The 20,149-nt window shown below is 38.7% G+C and overlaps 1 protein-coding gene across 2 annotated transcripts in view; it reads left to right on the forward strand.

Moving 5' to 3' along the window:
* CFAP47 (cilia and flagella associated protein 47) overlaps positions 1 to 20,149 on the forward strand; it is a 186,104-nt gene that overhangs the window by 126,033 nt on the left and 39,922 nt on the right. For both annotated transcript variants that reach the window (XM_082219930.1, XM_082219931.1), the window contains exons 55-57: positions 5,122 to 5,226; positions 7,837 to 7,993; positions 15,005 to 15,097. In XM_082219930.1, the coding sequence (XP_082076056.1) occupies positions 5,122 to 5,226; positions 7,837 to 7,993; positions 15,005 to 15,097 (355 nt within the window). The remainder of the gene's footprint in view (positions 1 to 5,121; positions 5,227 to 7,836; positions 7,994 to 15,004; positions 15,098 to 20,149) is intronic.

Here is a 20,149-nt window from a genome sequence, read left to right on the forward strand (position 1 = left end):
ATATACTTTAGATTGGATATACTGAATACAATAAATTGATACTTGGTCTTATTTTCTCAGTTTGATATCATATGATTGGGAAATGTTAAGTGCTTAAAGGAGAAAATGGGAGTCTGTTTCTTTTCATTTTTCAAAGGTGACAATAAAACTGTTAGAGAGGCAAAAGGGGAACAGAGGATGTTCAAAGCATAGGTTTGGATCCAGAATTCCCATGAGCAGAAACGCTTTACCTCCACTCTCAGGATGTGCAACAGCAAGATACTGTGGTTGGAGGAAGCAGGGGAGGCACTTTTTTGCCAATTCTAACCCTTGCAGCTCCCTTTGTCCCATGAAAAGCTGTGCAATCTGTGGGTGGGAAAATCAGCAGAATAGTGTGAGAGGTGGCACAGGGGGCTGCAGGAGGAAGGACATCTCAGTGGCAGTCACCTTCCTCCTCCACTGGGTCTGTTTTCTTTGTAAGTCCTTCTGTTTGTGGAAGGGACACTCTGGATCTAATCTATTGCCTTAAGAGCAACCGGATATTATGCAAAATGGCTGCCAATTGTATCTCAGCATCTACGTCTGCTGAAAATATCTGGCGAAACTTACTATGTGACCTGGGACTCGCTTATACGGCTGCAAATAAAACATTTTGAATGTGTTGTAAAGTGCAATATACAATTGTGACACTAGATGGTGGCTGTGAGCTATAGCCAATGCAATGCATTTTTTAAAAACGATTAAAAAAAATAATCCCACAATATTTTTAACATGTGTGTAGATTCCACCCTGAAGACATTCTTTGAGTTGCCCCATTCCTGATGGTGGCAGCCATTGCCATCCACAGCAGGCTTGCTGTGTTCATTTTTCTGCATTAGAATCAACATAGAGCCTAGTGGTACTATGAAGACTAACAAAACTGATTGTGGCGTAACTTGGACTAGAGCCCATTCCATCAGATGCAGCTGATTTTACATTTACTGCAGTCAGTTCTAGTCAACAAATTTATACCACAATAAATCGCTTAGCTTTAAGTGCCACAAATCTCTCTATTGTTATCACACTTATTTATTTATTTATTTACTTACTTACTTACTTATTTAATTGAAATTATATACCGCCCTACACCTGGAGGTCTTATAGTGAAACAATAAATTTCACTAGACATTTGGAGATAGATGGGTAACTGGTTACGGGATGTCCTTTTAGTAGCAGCTCATTGCCTTTTGTAATGTCTAATTCCACTCAAAGTTTCGGGACACCTTTGAATTTCAAGGTAACATTTGTCTCCTTCTATGGTCCGCATGGCAGATGGAGGCTCTAGATGGCAAAGAGGAGATTTGCAAGAAGCTGTAGTGTGGCAATATAAGTAATCTCATCCACTCTGTGCTACTCCCTATAGCTTGTTTCCTTGTGGTAGAAATGCTGCTTCTGGGATGCATTTCCTTTCCCAACTGGATGAAAATCTTGGCTCAGTGATAAAAGACATGATTGGCCTGTAGAAAATACCTTGGTTAGCAAAAGTTCTTTGGTCAGAGTGCTTCAGAAACCTTCTCGACTTGATATGTTGCTGCCAGGCATGGTAGACAATGCTGGATTAGATGGAGCAGCTTGTCAGATTCAGTATAAGGCAGGTTCAGGTGTTCAGGAACTTTTAAACTATGTGATCTAGACTGTTAGGTCACAGAATCATAGAACTGTAGAGTTGGAAGGGACCCCAGAGATAAGCTATTCCAACTCCCTGCAATGCAGGAATATGCAGCTGGCCTGTACAGGGATTGAATCCACAACCTTGGTATTTCCAAGCCATAGGATGTTGAGATGGGCATCTGAGTCCCTTCTAGAAATAGTCTGTCCTGTAGATTCTACACACATCAGGCTCCAGACTGGGAAATTTGAACCATGGACCTGAGAGTCTCATTAACTGTCTGACAGTTATTTTTTATTTGGACATTAGTAGTTCTGTTCATTGTCAGACAGAACAAAATCTATTGCCAGCAACATTTTCTGCCTCCAAAGATAGAAACAGTACTGTGATTTTAGAATGTTGTGCCCTTTCCATTAATGTTTTATTGAAGCTGAGTCACTGAGAAGCATCTTTTCTATGTGTTGTTTATGTATTCATGTTGTGCTGGTTCTTAAAATGCAAGGTCCTTTGTAAATTGTTACAAGTTTCTGAAAGGTAGAACAAGCGAAACATCTACCTATCAGATAAACCTATAAAATGCCTTTGTGGCATTTAAGATAGACATTCATGCTCTAAAGCAAAACAAATTAATCTTGTCTATTAAGCTGTTTGCTTTTTCTTGGCTTATGATAACAAATTTCTGTTTTGTTGTAATGTAGCGTAATATTAAGTCAAAATTAAGATTTTTCTGAATTCAATAAAATGACCTTTCTATGTATTGAATATTTTACTGTTCTGTTTCATCAAACTGAATAAATATGCTGGAGCGGACATTTTTTCATTCAGTTTGTTTAATGTAAAATATATTAAACACTTCATTATAAAATAAGTAAAAGCTGGAAGTGTTCTGTTACTTACAATTTCACAAATCAGTATTTGCATGCATAGCACTATGATCTTGATTCATTATATTATTAGCTTGCTGCAGATAGATTTTTGGAAGAGCTCTAACGGGTTCATACATATTACAGTCAGATCATTAGCAGAGAAATTGATTAAACTTAATGATAATGAATTTTGACTCCTGTAGCCTGCATACAAACTGTCCAGGCAGTTTAATATACCCTTCCTGCTTTCAGCTTTTCTAATTCATTACCAGATGCTTAAATGCCACCACTATTCATGGCACATTATCTGTAAAGGCACATTAAAAATAAATTACCTAAATTTACTTCATGAAAGTGTTCAATCCCAAATGCATTAGTCTTCAGCACTGGGCATGTGAATTTCAAACACTTCCACTTCTGCCTCTTCCTTAAAATATGGTGGCTTTGAGCATTTTTAGTAATCAGCCAGCTGCCACCTTTTTGCTTCAAGAGAACCTTGAAAGTGCACAGGATCTCAGATTCTAATTGAAAATCTGGGACACCCATACCTTTAGCATCTCTTAGAGTTTTTTGTGTGTATTTGTGCTATAGTATATGCATTCTTTTAGAAAAGATTTTTTCTATCAAGTACTGATCTCTCACCTTTTGAGCTTAACACTTGATTATTTTCTTTAAAAGCTCTTAATATTACATAGAAGAACAACTTTTTAAAGATGAATTTTCTGCTCCACAGAATGCTAAACATAGTTGCCTGTGTATAGTTAACTGTAGCATGGTATTTCTGGATCTAGACTGAGGCAGGGCTTCTAATAGTCATATATCTTCATTATAAAAATCTAGTTTTGCTGGGTGATGCCCAAGTATAATCAAGGAACACTAACTGTGATTTAATTGTATATGCCAGCTTGCATTTTGTATGGTTTTGTATTTTCTCTCTTTGGACTGAAGCCCACCTGGAAACCCTTGAGTGAAGGGTTTGATATAAGTTGCCTAAATAAATAAATAAATAAATGGGGAGGGAGTCAGCGTAGGAAGCCATGCCTTTAGCAGCAACCTGAGGGATGCCAGATAGATATCACCAAGTCCTGACCAATAGAGCAAATTCCTTGTAATCAGCCTAATAGCAAAGAAGCTTCTTGAATAACAATAAAGTGGATCAGCTTTTGGGATAAGGACTGACTTCTATAAAAGCTTTGATCTCAGCTTACCCGGAGGGGGGCCAGGGTCTAACTGTCTTGCATATGTTTTATGTGATTCTCAGCAAAATTTATATTTCATGTTCAATGCATGCACAGTTATGAATAACGGCTTGTGAACTTGAACCCTGAACCAAGTATACAGATATTCCCTTCTGCGCTTTGACAGTACCACAGTGCAGTCTCATCTTATTATGCTCAGTCACATTTGTATGATTTTGTAAGTTAGCACTGTGAATACAACAGAGGTGTTGTGTGTTACACATTGTGCTGTGCCACACAGACAAGTTTCACATTTAAACTGTATGGTTAGTTTAGCAACACTCGTGTGGATGCTTATAATATTAATATTAGACATCAGATCTTAATATTCTTAACATGCATTAATATTATATTTATTATTAACATAAAAATGAGATCATGCATTTGCTTTATATCCCATGTAAAAAAAATGGTTTGGGAAACCATTAATTGGAAATTTTCGTATTAAAATGCAAAAACAAACAAAAAACAACACAACAATGACCATGTTTATCTTGTATCCCTAACTGCTATTTAGATCTGACTCGTGCGTTAAGTGAAACATAGTTTCCTGGTTAAGGAGAAATCAGACAGAAAGAAAAACATGGCAGCCCTTATATTAGCAAAGTTGAAGGTTGTTTGGATGGTGTACTAGAAAAACCAATTAGAAGCTGCAGCAAAAATATGTATGTTTCAGGCAGATATGCTGCTGGATGTCTGGCACTAGGCTGCACGTGTACCAAGTAATTTTATTCTTGGATTTAGATGTTAGTTCCTTTCTTAAAAGCACAAACAATTTTATCTTATCACCATATAGTTGGCCACTTTGCCCACCCCTATGGAATTGTGAATCCAACTCTTTTAATTTGGAGTAAGCACATCACAGCATGGTAGTTTCTTTCAGCCCATATAAATGTGCATAACTGTAGATGGAAAACAGAGACAACAGCACATACTGTAAATATATACTGCACATTGCCCTTTAAAAAAAAGTATCTGGCTTTTTAATTGTGCAGCAATATAAGACTTCTGAGCATCTCTGTAATGTGAAAGAAGAAGATATAGTGGCAGTATATGACCTGAAAAACTGAGGCTCTCTTTCTTTCATCCATACTTTAAAAATAGCTTCCACTTCTTTCTTTGTGGCTAGTAACACAATCTTTTTTCGTTTCTGGGGAATACATGTGCTGCAACTGCCGCTAAGCACTGTTTACTGCAGCACACTTTATCAGTCTTAGCAGATCCTGCATGCTGAGAGTGAAGAAGGCATACAGTGGAACACATTAATTACGTAAACATCAACAGTGTTGATACAAGGCACAATAAAAGAACTGGCTCCAAAATAAAATTGATTTTTATTTTTCATTTCCTCCCCTCTCTCTTTTCTCTCTCCCCCACAATGTTTGTGCAGTTGGTTGTAGCTCCTCATTCCACCACTGAAGTACCAGTTCAGTTTTTTCCTTCTGCCCTAGGAAGGGCCAACCACACAGCAAAAATCACTTTCATGTGCCCACAGGTATGGATGCTCAATTAGATTTGATGAATTAAATATTATCTAGCATTGTAAAATATTAAGATATGGTCCAGCGGCAGGAAAAGTTAGGCTAGTGTACAGTATTTCACTTGCCAAAGCTTCTATCCTGCCATTCTTCCTGAATGACTAGCCTATAGATCAGAAACAACACGGGGTTGCAGAGGCTGAAGAAAAGTGCTACTGGGCCTGATATAGCTCAGGGCCTTGTGATTTTAAAATCCTGCTCAGAGGTTATTGGAATGTTGATATTGGATCCTTCATGGGTAGTCCATTTGAAAATGGACATATTCTTGATTTTCAATTAGGTACTTGAGATTTGACTGAGGTTACTCACAGTTATGGCTTGGTTAACATTCAGGAAAGTAATCTAAAATGTATACAATTACAAATGCCACTGTTCTTTTGAAAAACCTATTAATGACTTTTAAAAATACAAGTCATATGCTAATGTCCTATTTATTACAAAGAAGTGCTTGAAAACACTAGATCTAATTTTACTTAAAGGTTTCTTCAAAATGTTAGCATTTCCTGCCTCTTTACTGTGTTGAATTTTGAAAGGGAAATAACTAAGTTAACAAGATTCATCTCCTTCACCAATTCTACCTTACTGAAAGCTGCAGTCAGAGACAAAATAAATGAGCTAATATTATGACACATGCTGTAATGTTTGCATATTATTTGTGCTTGAGTAAAATGTTTGGTTTCTGAAATGCATATTATTCCCTTGTTGGGTTATTTGATTCTCTAATCTAATGTGATTAGCACTTCAGCTAGCTAAAATGTATGACTCCTTATAACGTAGCAAAACCAATATTTTTTTCTGAAAGTTTTAAGTGATTTACAGACTAATCCATAACCAAATTAAGCCAAATTGCTGGATTCACATCAGAGTCCTTATACTTTAGCCTTGGAAAGACACATTTACCTGGAAACAAGTCTTGCAAAACACAATGGGACTTACTTCACAGTAGACAGCTATAGGATTGCACTATTGCTATATTTTAATTCCACTGATTTCACTTTAAAAACCCCATTCATCTGAAAATCAAAGCAGGTAAGTTTAGTTTGCTTGACAAAATATACTGTTTGGATTCTTTTCTCTCCTTTAACATGCATTTGGAAGAAAAACAGCAAGATAAACTAAGTGCTAGCAGTTCTGGTATATATGGTGTATATACAAGGACAGTTCAAGAAGATGAAGTGCTATTATTCTGTCTGAAACCATGATAGCTCACAGAACTTTGATCAATAAATTAAAAAGTCTTGTTATTTATCAAATACCAAAGCCATAAAATAAGCAAATAAGTCACTGAAACCTTTCAGGTTCAAATTGAGGACTGACACTCAATTTTTGTCAACATGCCTCTCCTGTCAAATAGTGGCAAATCTTCAAGTTTTATCTCAGCCAAACCTTTAATCAATATCTCATCCTTTCACTTGCTGTGTCCAGCCCTCTCAACCTTTTCAGTGTTTTGCTCTAACCTTTGTGACTCACTTTGCTCTTTTCATCCTTAAATCATCTGAAACTTTTGAATTATCGACTGAACTTCATAAGAGAAAGGTATTAAACTATTGCATGATGGTAGCAGATTGAATATACATCAGCATTACGTTTCTACCATTCCAGTGCCAAGATTATTTGAGAAAGGCTTTCAGGGGTCCTTTTCACTGTATATATAGGAAGCCTGGCAAAACTTTAACCTTAAAAATTGGCATTGATTTTCTTCCCTTGATTTCACTGATTAAATGCTTCTGAACTGACACTTTAAGCTGTCTCATAGCTGAGTAACTGACTAATATAAAATCAGCTAATGACAGGACTTATAGGACAAGGCTTAACTGTTTCTGATTGTGCCTCATTGCTGAATTGAGAGAAACCACTATGGGTTATTATCTGCTTCGTTTGTTTCTGGTTTGCAGCTGTGCGAACACTCTGCAATACGAATTTGAACTCTGACTGCAATCACTTTGTTCTTGTTTTTGATCACTGAAATTAACTTTGTTGGAACAGCACAACTGAAATGCCAGGATGAGTAGAACAGTTAGTCAAGATACTAATATACTTATAGCACCTAGTTTTCCCAGTAAACCAGCAATATCTGTATGTAATGGAGTGAGACTAATAATACTGAGCAGTGTTAGAGACGAGCAGGATCTATTATTAGAGTGTCAAGTATTCTTTGATTACATTCTTTTCAGCTTCTTCTATTTAATATGCTGCTAAGAATAATGCATCATCTCAAATTCACTTCAAAAAATGTAAGCAGTGAAGTGGCTGAAACAGCTTTCCTCTAATGCTTAATTAGCTTATTACCAATTAAGGGTAACGGGTGGAATGTATGAAACTTTTTTAAAGAAGGAAGCCAAATAAATTGTGCTAGAATTGGTTTGCTATCTATCTAGTGCTGCAAGTGAATGGTCTTCCTTGCATTGAGCTCTGAGTTTGCATTGGAGTTGCTTATGTATATAAAAACCCCTTGACTGGGGCCATCATATTTTTACCTGAAGCTTAACATTTACAGGAAAATGAAAACAACAACAACAAAGAAGTGTTTTCTGATTAAAATGTGAACATTGTTATTCTTACCACAGCTTGAGGAATGGGTATTTTTATTGTCTGGGGTTGGTCTGATTCCTCAGCCATTGGAGCCATCTTGTGTGAGTTCTTGCCTTGGTCACCATTCTTCTATCATCATAAGCTTCAGGAATCCTACATTTGAAGACATAGTGTTGGATGTCTTTTTAACAGGTACAGTAGATTCCTTTTATCATTATGCAATATATGTTGAATGCTTAAGTCCTTATTGTTCAGTTGAATTCAGTATCCAGACATGCTGCTTTGCTCAAACAATAGGGGGTTGAGCATTCAGCACATACTTGAAGTTTGAGTGGAAATCTTTGCCAGCCCACAGGCAAAGAAGTGTGTTTTCTTCTTGGGCACAGAAGGATTTATCTGTATTTACAGTTGGTGAACTAAGTTCTCGGGGGGGGGGGGAGGGTATCATTGCTGGATCTCAAATCTGCTTTTTAGTTGGCAACCTGAAGGACATCAAGAAGGGTTTACCCTGTTCACCACCCCCCAGCTCTAGCCAAAGTAGGAAACTACAAGGAAGCAGTTTACCAGCAAGGGTGCATCTTTTGCTGACAGGTCAGAGCAGGTCGGGTAGTAGACCAGGGCTCCCTAAAACGGTTTCAAGTCAGTCTTCCATCTATAACTTGGATTGCTTTTGGCGATGGACCACTTTTGCCTTTCTTTTTGTCTGACAGCATGTTGGTCTCTACTGGATCAAATGCTTGAAACTACTATTGTATGTTCAGCTGTTTCTACATATACCTGGCACCATGGCAGCAATAACGCACAGCTTCAGAACAAATAAAATTCCACTGCAAAGCATCCATAGACAGGTTATTTAAATAACAAAACCCTAGACAAATAAACAGGTTTTCACCTGGCCCCCCAAAGAAGACAAAGACAGCCCTAGGCGAATCTAAAAACAGGGTGAGGTTAGACAGTACTTCCCTCACCTCAAACAATGTGTGGGACTTAATGCTCTGAAGTTAAATTTAATGAGTCTAGGGCAGTGTTTTCCAACCTTGGTTCTCCAGCTGTTTTGGGACTACAATTTCCATCATCCCTAGCTAGCAAGACCAGCGGTCAGAGATGATGGGAATTGTAGTCCAAAAACAGCTGGAGACCCAAGATTGGGAAACACTGGTCTAGGGATTATTCCTTATCATACAGGCAGTGACCGTTTTAGGTGCAACTGATGTGTATGTCTACGACTGCTCTCATCACGCCAAACCTGGAAGTGACCATGTCACAAAAGGGGCAGGGTGGGGAGGGGATGGGGTGGAACAGGGTAGGGTGGACTTATACAGGCCCTCCCGATGTGCACAGGGATCCAGAACATAACCCGTGCACCAATTGGTTGCTGCCTGTATGGCGTTAGTGAATTTTTGGATAAAATTCTGTCGTTCTAATCTATTATCTGTTGTTCAGTGCGGAAGACCTATATCTCAGTGGTAGAGCAACTGCTTTTCATGCAGAAGGACCCATATTCAATCCCTGAATTCTGCAAGTGGGACTGAGAAAGAACCTTGTCTATAACCCTGGAGAGTCACTGTCAGATGGGCCAGTGATCTGACTTGGTACAAGTCTGCTTTCTCTGATGGGACAGTGAGGAAGACACTCCTTGAGCTACAGGAATGTTGCCAAGTAGCTTTACAAATACACCTTTCATATGGCTCTGAAATGCAACTGAAGTGAACAGAGACTCTCCTAAAAATTACTCAGTAAATCTGAAATATTTAATCTCTGCTTCTTCCACCTGCTCTAAATTGGCTCCAGGCTTACATGACCCTTTCTATATTGTACTTGTGTGTGTGTTTAAGACTCTATTTAGTGTGCCTGGGTAAAGCCTGGAATACGTTTGGGGCTTTCCTTCTGTGTACTCTGGGGAGCAAGATGAAAAAAGAGCATTAAAACAAACTGCCAGGCTGCCTCCTCCTTCAAGAAATTCCTTCCTTCTGAATATCACTTATACAAAGGAACTGTACACCTGTCTGTACATGGGATTAACACAATTCTGCACTGAAAAGCAAGCACTAATGGTTGATGTTCCCCATTGGAACATAGGATTGCTCTGCCGTGAGAAATTGCACGAACCCCATGCATTTGGGACTTGAATCGGCCTTTTAGTTGACCCAGGATATTTTTAAAATCTGACCCGGAGAAGTGTAATGCACATGGTTAGGAAATGGCTATCAACAGTTTTATGCTGCACGCATATTGATGACTACATTTTTGGAAAGAAGAGATGTGTTACTATTACACCATTTCATTCTGCACCATTTAGAAAACAGCATGTTTTGTCCTGATTTATCATTCAAGTCAGTATCTCTTCTGATTTGCGCAGCAACAGAACTATTATGAGAAGCAAACCGAGTCTAAACACTGTGCCAAATGGCGTATTTAGAAGTATCATTGTATTGGGCTGCTATTTGTAATGTGCTTTCTTAAAACAGTTTCCACAGAAATGATATAAGAAGCGACCTTCAATATAATCCCTGCAGAAATCATGTGCACAGATGAATACTATTGTGGCAGACACCAAGCAAACTTGGGGGAGAAAGGCACAGTAAGAAGAGGAAGCAAATAGGAACTAGGACGTATCTTATACAGAGAAGGACCATTGGTCCATCTTGCTCAGTATTGTCTACACTGACTGCCAGCAGTTCTCCAGGTTTTCAGACAGGGTTTCTCCCAGCCCTGCTTGTTTATGGCAGGGATTGAATCTGGTACCTTCCGAAAGCAAATGCTCTAACCACTGAACTATGCATGGCCTTTCTCCTAAATAGATCAAGAAGCTAAATGCATTTAGGTTTACATAATGATTCACAAGTAACTACTTGAATCTTTGGCTTCAGGGTTCAGTGAACATTATTTTGCAAATAGACTATTCATTGTTGTTTATATTTTTGTACTATCTACATTAGGTTCACAAGACTGCATGGTTTGGTTGTTGGAATTCCCCAACATATCAATCCACATCAACATCTGACCTCCAATTGCTAAAGGCACCAAGACCTAGATTTTTCCTCTGCAACACTTACCGAATAGCTCTATCATTGTTCTGGGCAAATAAAATTCTGGACTTGTAAATTCATTCATAAAGTAATATTTAAACATGTTTATCTGCATAAATCGGGATTTACATATTGGTATCTCCTCACAGGGGGAAAATACATTAAAAGTGCAACTGGCATTTATGCTAATAAGTGCTGAACTAAAAGATTAATGTCTCTGCAATTACTAATCAGTTTAGGAGAGTAATTGCTCCATCTTTGGGATCTGACTTTATCTACTTGTGTAAGCATTTTAAGCTTAAAACAGATCTCTGTAGCAATATTTGGGGTTGTTCACTGCCACAGTATAGCAGCTGCCTCATCCTTTGCATTACTAAAGCTAAAACTATTTACAAAACATAATTGTATACAGTGTAGCTTGGTCAACCCATTTTCTTGGTGAAATAGCCGTTTTGCTTAAATTGGTGTGGAAATATTTTCTGACTGCTCTTATGCTTCTCTGGGAACTCTTTTAATTTCTGTGAAGTATTCAGCAGAACTAAATGCTGGATTTGTAGCAGTCTAGTCTAAACTTCTTTTTGTTGCAGTTTTTCCCTCTGGGTAGCTGGTATTAGAACCTTCAAAGACCATTTAATTTAATATACATAATTAAGAGCAAATAAACATCACAAAATTTGAAAACGTTAACTAAAACATTTATTTTGAGCATAACTATAGGTCTGTTTTTAACCATTGCATTATATTTATTTACTCAGTATATACCAGCACACTCTTATAAAATAGCACGGTCCTTGTTTTAGGCAGCAATTTTTTGTACACTTACCTGTGAGTGAACACAACCGTAATTAGTTCAGAGTAAAACGTACATAGGATTCTGCAGGTAGGCGAGATATAGGTTGGAATTCAGTGTTATCTGTAGAATATTTTCAGTTTGTCAGACAGAATGATCCCTCTCCTTCCCCTGCGTGCTCTTTTGTGGTTTTTTTTTTTTTTAACCACCCCCTTGAGCCAGTTTTGGCAGCGAGCGGAGGGGAAAAGTCTTGTTGTAGTAGTGGGAGACCTTCTACAGGACTTTTGCTGATAAGGCTTCTTAGGTGAACCCCACCCAAAGTATTCAATAATTGTACAAATACAATTTATCAAAATTATATTGCAAAAACTAAGTTTGGCAGAGAATAAATATTTTCAGGCACTAGCAAACTGTCAAATACATGAACAAATACCCAGAAGAAGTAATTTCTTATAATCTCACTAATCGATTATCTGGGACAACACATTCTGAAACACACTGTTTGTTTAAGAGCAATACACTGCTTTTTGTAATCTAAGAGAGCAAGACTGCTTCTTTGTCTTTGTACAGTGTCAGCCAAGTGCACGTGGACTAATATTGTAACGTGCGTTAGGTCATTTAGAGTCTCATTTCCAGTAGAGTTGGAGAAAGCATATATTCAACTCTTACCAGTTTTGCTCTGTATAACAATCTGCTAGACAGTTTGACAGTGCAGATGTAACATCATTTGATTCTTGACAGCCTATTTTTCCACTCTCACTGTAATTTTTTTCACATGTGTCATTCACCATACCCCGTACAATGTTGCTGAAATTGGTTTTCCATTATAGTCTTTTTGGCAATCACTGTAAATGTCAACTCAACTAATTAGGTACCTATCTGTTGCTGCTGTGATCACCTTCACATTCCCAAGTTTGAGATAAGAGTTGTAGTAAAGACCAGTATTGTAAGTTTTCGGAAGAAGAAGGTTGAGATGAATTAATGGATGGTATGACAGTTAAATTGTCGCGTTAAATCATGCAAAGCAAATTTGTGTACAAGTTATAAATCTTTCTAACTATGGGATGTTAGGAGGGAAGGACGAGTTGGTTCTTTGCATAATTCAGCCTTGTAAATAAGCCTCCCAAGTTGCTACCCTGAATTTTTAACTAATCTATTAAGAGGCTAGTAGGCTGTGTTACCATTCTGGCCACTGGGAATGAGAAACCTGAAAGTGCAGGCTTCCAGCTCATTATTAAGTTGCTTTTGATCAAGCAGACTGGTGGGGCTCGGGAGTGGGGAGAGGGACGGAGCCATCCTTTCATTCTAGCCCAGTGCATTTCCATGGTAACCATGGAGGAAATATAGCTCCCCCTTGTGGTTAGCACAGAAACCAAGCAGGCTCAGGACCGCCCAATACATTTTGGCACCTGAGGTGAACCAGCAAAAGGTGCCTCCCTCCTTGCCAGGGAATAAGGGGTGAGTGAAGATCTACGTTGGAATCTGCTGCCCCTGTGGATCCTGCTGTCTGAGGCAGCCGCCTCACCTGGCCTTATATGTGGGCCATCCCTGAGCAGGCTGCTGGAAAAAGAACACAATGAGCCATCCCTTCTCCACCATCCCATTCACTCACCTTCATGGAATCCCTGGTCACCTATGGCTACCATACAGACTGTTAAATATAAGGTAGACATAGTTCTCCTGTTATTTGCCATTCACTCCCTCAAAAGCTAGTCAGCTTGGCCTGTTACCATATATTTCCCTCCACGCCACGGGCATTCTAATGAAAACCCCATATTTATTAGCATGGTGTTATTAGCTAATAACACCAAGGTTGCAGGTTCGATCTCCATATGGGACAGCTGCATATTCCTCCCGCATTGTAGGGGGTTGGACTAGATCAGGCATAGGCAAACTCGGCTCGGCCCTCCAGATGTTTTGGGACTACAACTCCCATCACCTCTAGCTAACAGGACCAGTGGTCAAGGATGATGGGAGTTGTAGTCCCAAAACATCTGGAGGGCCTCATTTGCCCATGCTTGGACTAGATGATCCTCAGTGTCCCTTCCAATTCTATGTTTCTATGATTCCTATATATTCTGTATGAAAATAGGTGATATTAAAATTAGTGATGTTGCTTGGCTTGGAAGATAAATTCATTATTCCTTGGCTTGGAATATAAATTTCAGCAATGAGTGACTGCTTTCAGCTCAAAGGCAAGTATTATGGCATTTCAGTTCTTCTCTACCTTGAATTTTAAAGAGAAGAAGTCCCAACCCACTTATCTAACAGCTGCAGTGTCTACAGTAGGGTGAAATGTTTCTCTTCCCCATAATCTGTAATATTCCATAGTACCATGGCAGGTACTGAGGATTGTGTTTCTCTCAATCCTACTCTCAAGATTTGGCCTCTTGGGGGGGGCATTACACTGTTAATCAATGGTGAGTCTGACTTAATAATAATAATTTTATTTATACACTACCCAGCCACTCTGGGCAGCTTCCTCTTGCTAGGATGCCTGCAACTGGGCAAATGGCATTCAGCCAGCAGTGAGTTGGTTTTGCATTTTGGCTGGAGGGCTCCCTGGTTGCACTGTATCCTGACTGCCTCCAGGCTGGCAGATTGGAGTTTGGATTGCCCAGTAGTAATTCATCAGAGTTTGTATAACTTTATGTTTGCTGATTATCAGATCAAATTAATACTGATGATTTTCTCACTGCTGCAACACCAATTGTTTCTTTCTGGTATCATATTTTTCCATAGCTATGTATTGTGTGAGATTGAGCTTTATTTTTATTTTGTTGGTCATCTCGCCATGTAGTACGGTCATAATTAAATTTGATCTGTCTGGGATAGATTAAATCACTTATCTTCAGAAACTTCTATGCAGAATACAGCAAGAAGTAACATGCTGAGGTGCTGCAAATAGGCCTTTATGAATTTAGTTAAAATTTCAGTTTGGAATATAATTTCATAGAATTGGAGAGTTGGAAGAGACTCTGAGCGTCATCTCATCCAACTCTGTGCAATGCACAAATCTCAACTTTCTGCTTAAAAACCTCTGAGGAAGGAGAGTCCTTCTTTGCTATATATTTTTATAGAACAAACATTTTTCACATCCCTTTTCCAAAACTTTGGTTTTAGGGGGTATATTATTCCAAATAATTTTAATAGGATTCCATGAGCAGCTATAGTCATTTTTGGCATGCATAGGAGAACGATTAAAATGCAGAGAGACCTTAAAAAACTGTCATCTCCTATTTCAAAGTATACTTTGAAGAGCATTCATCAGTTCTTACATTAGAACAGCCTTTGATCACATTTCAACCTCCAGTGAATTCCTTTCCTTGAATGTGACATTGAAGCATAACAGAATTTTCTTTTTCTTTCCCTTCTTTTTATTAGATCAGGAGCATGTCATGCATAATCCCCATGCATCTGTATCCCACCATTCCAATAAGGACAGCATTTTCTGGCTTTCCCTCAAGCAAAAACAAGGTACACAATTGTATGCTTTATGTATGTTTTTGCAAAGTGATCTGCATAACGACTGAAAATATATTTTCATTTATGTAGCTTAATTCCCATTTAACGAAACAATAAAAGCACAACTGTTTTGCTCTATTATATATTGGAGCGGTGGGACTCGTATTTGTTTAACATGGGTTGGGAGCTGTCCTCAAGTTAGAGCAGGCATAGGCAAACTCGGCCCTCCAGATGTTTTGGGACTACAACTCCCATCACCCCTAGCTAACAGGACCAGTGGTCAGGGATGATGGGAGTTGTAGTCCCAAAACATCTGGAGGGCCGAGTTTGCCTATGCCTGAGTTAGAGGAAGTGTGGCCCACGCAGAAAATGTTGAGAAGGAAATATTCCTCCCAGCTTCCCAATTAAGTCTTCATTGATGTGGTTCAGCAAACATATCTAACATGTACATATGCAGTGTATATATATGGCTCCAGTAGATGGCTCTCCCCACTTGCCACCCCACTAAGTGACATCTGCGTAGCTTGGTTGCAGCCACTGGCACCCACTGGATGACGGACAGTGAATGTGGAAAAAAACGATTCCATCCACTTTCCCAACCCTTCCACCTGCAGTAGCTAAAACATTAAGCAATCTTCTGGTAGCTGAGACTAGTGCAGATGAGCAGGTTATGGGTTTGATAGATGCAGTAGTCATTTGAGTTTTGCTGGAGGAGAATGTACTGGTAGGCAGTCTGCTGCTGGCTCACATTATCCTATCAAAAGCCACTAAACAGAGAATTAGGTTGCTTATTGCCAAAGGTTGGTGCCAAAGGTTCCCATGATCTTAGTGCCTTCCCTTTCTCTGGAGTAGGAAGGCCCAGAGGAAAAAAAAATCCACTGCCATCTTGTCCAGGAAATCCCATCCTGATAGTACAAACATTGCTGGCATAGGTGTAGTACTTGTTGAATATATCTTCCAGCTGTCCCATAACTCCAGATTATAGAAAGAGCCAAAGTTAGCTCACTGTTCTGTTTTCTGGGTCCCACTGCTTTGAATATATTGTTTACCTTCTCCATAACTCTTATAATCTAGTAATATCATAACTCTAGTTCTCGACAAATGGAGTTATTTAAATTGTTCACTGTAGCGAAAGATTAATTTAATTAAAATGAATATATATACCCTATTTCAACACTGTCATTCTCTTCTTTTTGATACTCCATCACATATTCGCTAGGATTAACAAACTTTTCTAAACATTATTATAGAAGAGATAATAAATCATTCAGATCACATATACAAACCTATCCCTTGCCATGATTAAAGGGAATTTAGATTTCCCAATTTACTGTTCTGAATAGTGGTATTTGGATTAGATAAAACTTGTGCTGTTAAACCTGTCTGAGTTAATATAAAAGGAATATTCTTATTACTACTATACTTCAGTTTGTATTTAGCTATTCAGTTTAGAACATATTATTTCTACCCTGTGTCTCTTGGGCTTGCTGATCGGAAGGCTGGCGGTTTGAATCCCCGCGATGGGGTGAGCTCCCATTGCTCTGTCCTAGCTTCTGCCAACCTAGCAGTTCGAAAATGCACCAGTGCAAGTAAATAAATAGGGACTGCTGTGGCAGGAAGGTAAACAGCATTTCTGTGTGCTCTGGTTTCCATCACGGTGTTCTGTTGCACCAGAAGTGGTTTAGTCATGCTGGCCACATGACCCGGAAAGCCGTCTGTGGACAAACACTGTCTCCCTCAGCCTGAAAGTGAGATGAGCGCCGCAACCCCATAGTCACCTTTGACTGGACTTAACCATACAGGAGTCCTTTACCTTTACCTTTTACTGCTACAAAATGAGTACAGTATGTGACTTAAGGTTGAAAATATAATAAAATATTACATGCTTTTAATATACTTTGATAACGAAACAGATGGAGTTTTATTCTAATTGATATTGGAATAAACATGCCCTGGTGTCTACAAAGGACAGAATGTAAATTTTAAAAAAATAAAAATTAAAATAGATTGATACTCTGATTTACTACTGGTTTAGTGTTATTTCTTTTTGAAAGCAATGTAATTTTTAGAACTTTGAAAGGAAGTTGATTATTAGAAATGTTATTTTATATGGTAGTAACAGGGACGCGGGTGGCGCTGTGGGTTAAACCACAAAGCCTAGGACTTGCTGATCAGAAGGTCGGCGGTTCGAATCTCCACGACGGGTGAGCTCCCGTTGCTTGGTCCCTGCTCCTGCCAACCTAGCAGTTTGAAAGCATGTCAAAGTGCAAGTAGATAAATAGGCACCGCGCTGGCGGGAAGGTAAACGGCGTTTCCGTGCGCTGCTCTGGTTCGCCAGAAGTAGCTTAGTCATGCTGGCCACATGACCTGGAAGCTGTATGCCGGCTCCCTCGGCCAATAAAGCGAAATGAGCGCCGCAACTCCAGAGTCGATCACGACTGGACCTAATGGTCAGGAGTCCCTTTACCTTTAACAGGGACCCTGCCATGTTTCAAATGCACAGATGCTAATAAAAAAACCGTCTTTGTACCGTTCTGCTTCTGGATTACAGAAGCTGTCAGTTTTTAAATATCGTATAGAAAACAAATTAGAAAAATGAGGACCAAACTTTAGGTTTACAATTAAATGCTGTTAGATGGGTGGGGTACTACTACTACTACTCCTATTAGGATTCACTCTTCAGTCTATAAGAATTAGATTTATTGACTCACACAATGTGTTGCTGCTCTTTCTGAATGTCCATTCCTTCATACGTACCTGTGTACTATAGTAAAAGGTCAATATTTTCATTACCTGCATCATCCTGTTTACATTTTAAATAGAAGTAACCTCCATTGAGTTCATAGGGACTTATCAAGCAAGCCTGACTGCAACTATTGATGTGGTCAGGAAATTGAGAAGATTGTAAAGTCAGGATGTGAGTAACCCGTACTAGGTGTTACAGTGTAGGAGGAGGGAATTAGACACACGGCTGCCATCTTCATAAGTAGAAACATGTTTATCATAACCTCTAGCTGGGACCTGTCACTCTTATTAGCAAGCAAGCAAATAGTTTATTAACATCACAGACCAATAAAATTCAGTACAAAGAGACACAACATTTAAAAGCAAATACAGATAATTATATATTTTTCTCCTTTCAAGAAGTCAGCAATATTTTTTCCTGATCTAATCACTCTTGGAACTTCCTCTCTTGCCAGTTATCAAGATAAGACATTTCTTATAAAATTCAAATATTTGAATTCGAATGAATTATTTACATCCTGCAATTTTATGAACATTTTACTCTGTAATATGAACATAGACAAAATATTGGTCTACTGGAATTGATATAACAGTTAATCCTTTTACTTATATATTGACCTGCAATACCTTAATGACATAAATGGAACTCTAAAGATTTAGAATAATTGGGTGCAAAGACGCAAACATAATACAGTGGTACCTCGGGTTAAGAACTTAATTCATTCTGGAGGTCTGTTCTTAACCTGAAGCACCACTTTAGCTAATGGGGCCTCCTGCTGCCGCCACGCGATTTCTGTTCTCATTCTGAAGCAAAGTTCTTAACCCAAGGTACTATTTCTGGGTTAGTGGAGTCTGTGACCTGAAGCGTCTGTAACCTGAAGCGCCTGTAACCCGAGGTACTACTGTAAATTTAGAGGGTGTTTGTATCTTTCTCTAGCAGAAACCTTTATGCTACATACTTTCAAAATAAGTGTGGCTAACAAATTGTGTTAAAGTTGTAACATTCTTTATGTTTATTCCTATAATGTTTGGCAATGTGTTCTTTAAACACCTCATTCTTAGACATATTTTCCTGGATGTAAGCCCACTTGATTCCAGCAGAACTTTGCTAAATGTGCAGAGAATCATGGCATTAATCTTGTATATTATAGTGTTAGTTGTAAGTGCACTTTTTATGATAAATTAATATTAATTGCCAGAATATGTGACTGGTTGTTTGTTTTCTTTCGGGGGTTTTTAGCAGCAGTTATTAATGGCCAATCTTTAAGCAGGCTTCATTTCAAAACAAATTAAATGGCATTGTCACTGCATATTTCATTACTGATATCAGTGCTCAATCCATTTGTTCTCATCTAAACAGCAACTGGTTAACTTGCTTTTCTTTAATACCCGAAGAACAGCTTTTAAATTCAAGCTTTCAATCAGTGAAAGTGTATAGAGCTTCTGTTGGAAGTGCCAAGATCTTTATGAAAGATAAGCCTCATGAAACGGCAACCAGAGCTTGTAAATATTCTGTCTCTGGTAAATATTCTTGCCTGAGTTATGACAGTCGTATTATCAAATAGATGAAATGTTCATTGTGTTTTCTTTAAAAGTCTTTTCATAGTCCCTCTTGTGGACTTGCCTGTGAGGTCATTGAGGGTCAGAACATGACTGAGTCAGTGGCATCCTTTTAATGCTTGAACTGCTCCTGCCTCTTTATGCTCCCAGCACAGCACAAGCCGGGCAAGTTTTCCAAGGGGGAGGTAGGATACATACGGCACTGTTTCTTCTTGGCTGCCTTTTCAAGTGGTATGGATGCAACTCCCCAGTTACAAACACTATCTAAAAATTTCTAGCAGAGAGGCTTTTTGCTTCAGGTTTTCTCTATGGCAGTAGACAAACAGCATCTTGGTGGCCTCCTGCAAGCCATTCATGCACACCAGGTGGTGATCTGCTTCTAGAGATTTTCACATCCAACCGCTTGCAGGTCTTTTGTTTGTTTGAAGAAGAACAAGAGTGTTTGATATTGTGGTGAAAATGATCAGCAGCAAAGACATTTTTACTGCTTTAATTTCACATTTAACACCATCTGTTTAAAAAAAATGTGAGATGGGCTTGGGACAGGGGAGGATAATGATGATGATGATGATGATAATAATAATAATAATTTGTACCCCACCCATCTGGGTGGGTTTCCACAGTCACTCTTTTCATAGTCCCACTTGTTTTGGTACTGTTTCTTGTTTCTTGTGTTTTTGTTTTCAAAAAGTAATGTAAAAAATATTCCTTGTATTAGTTGCCTAACGATATTAAGCACTATAAGATCGGGGGGTGGGG

This window comes from Podarcis vaucheri (assembly GCF_965113315.1).
Source record: "Podarcis vaucheri genome assembly, chromosome: 4".
NCBI lineage: Eukaryota > Metazoa > Chordata > Lepidosauria > Squamata > Lacertidae > Podarcis > Podarcis vaucheri.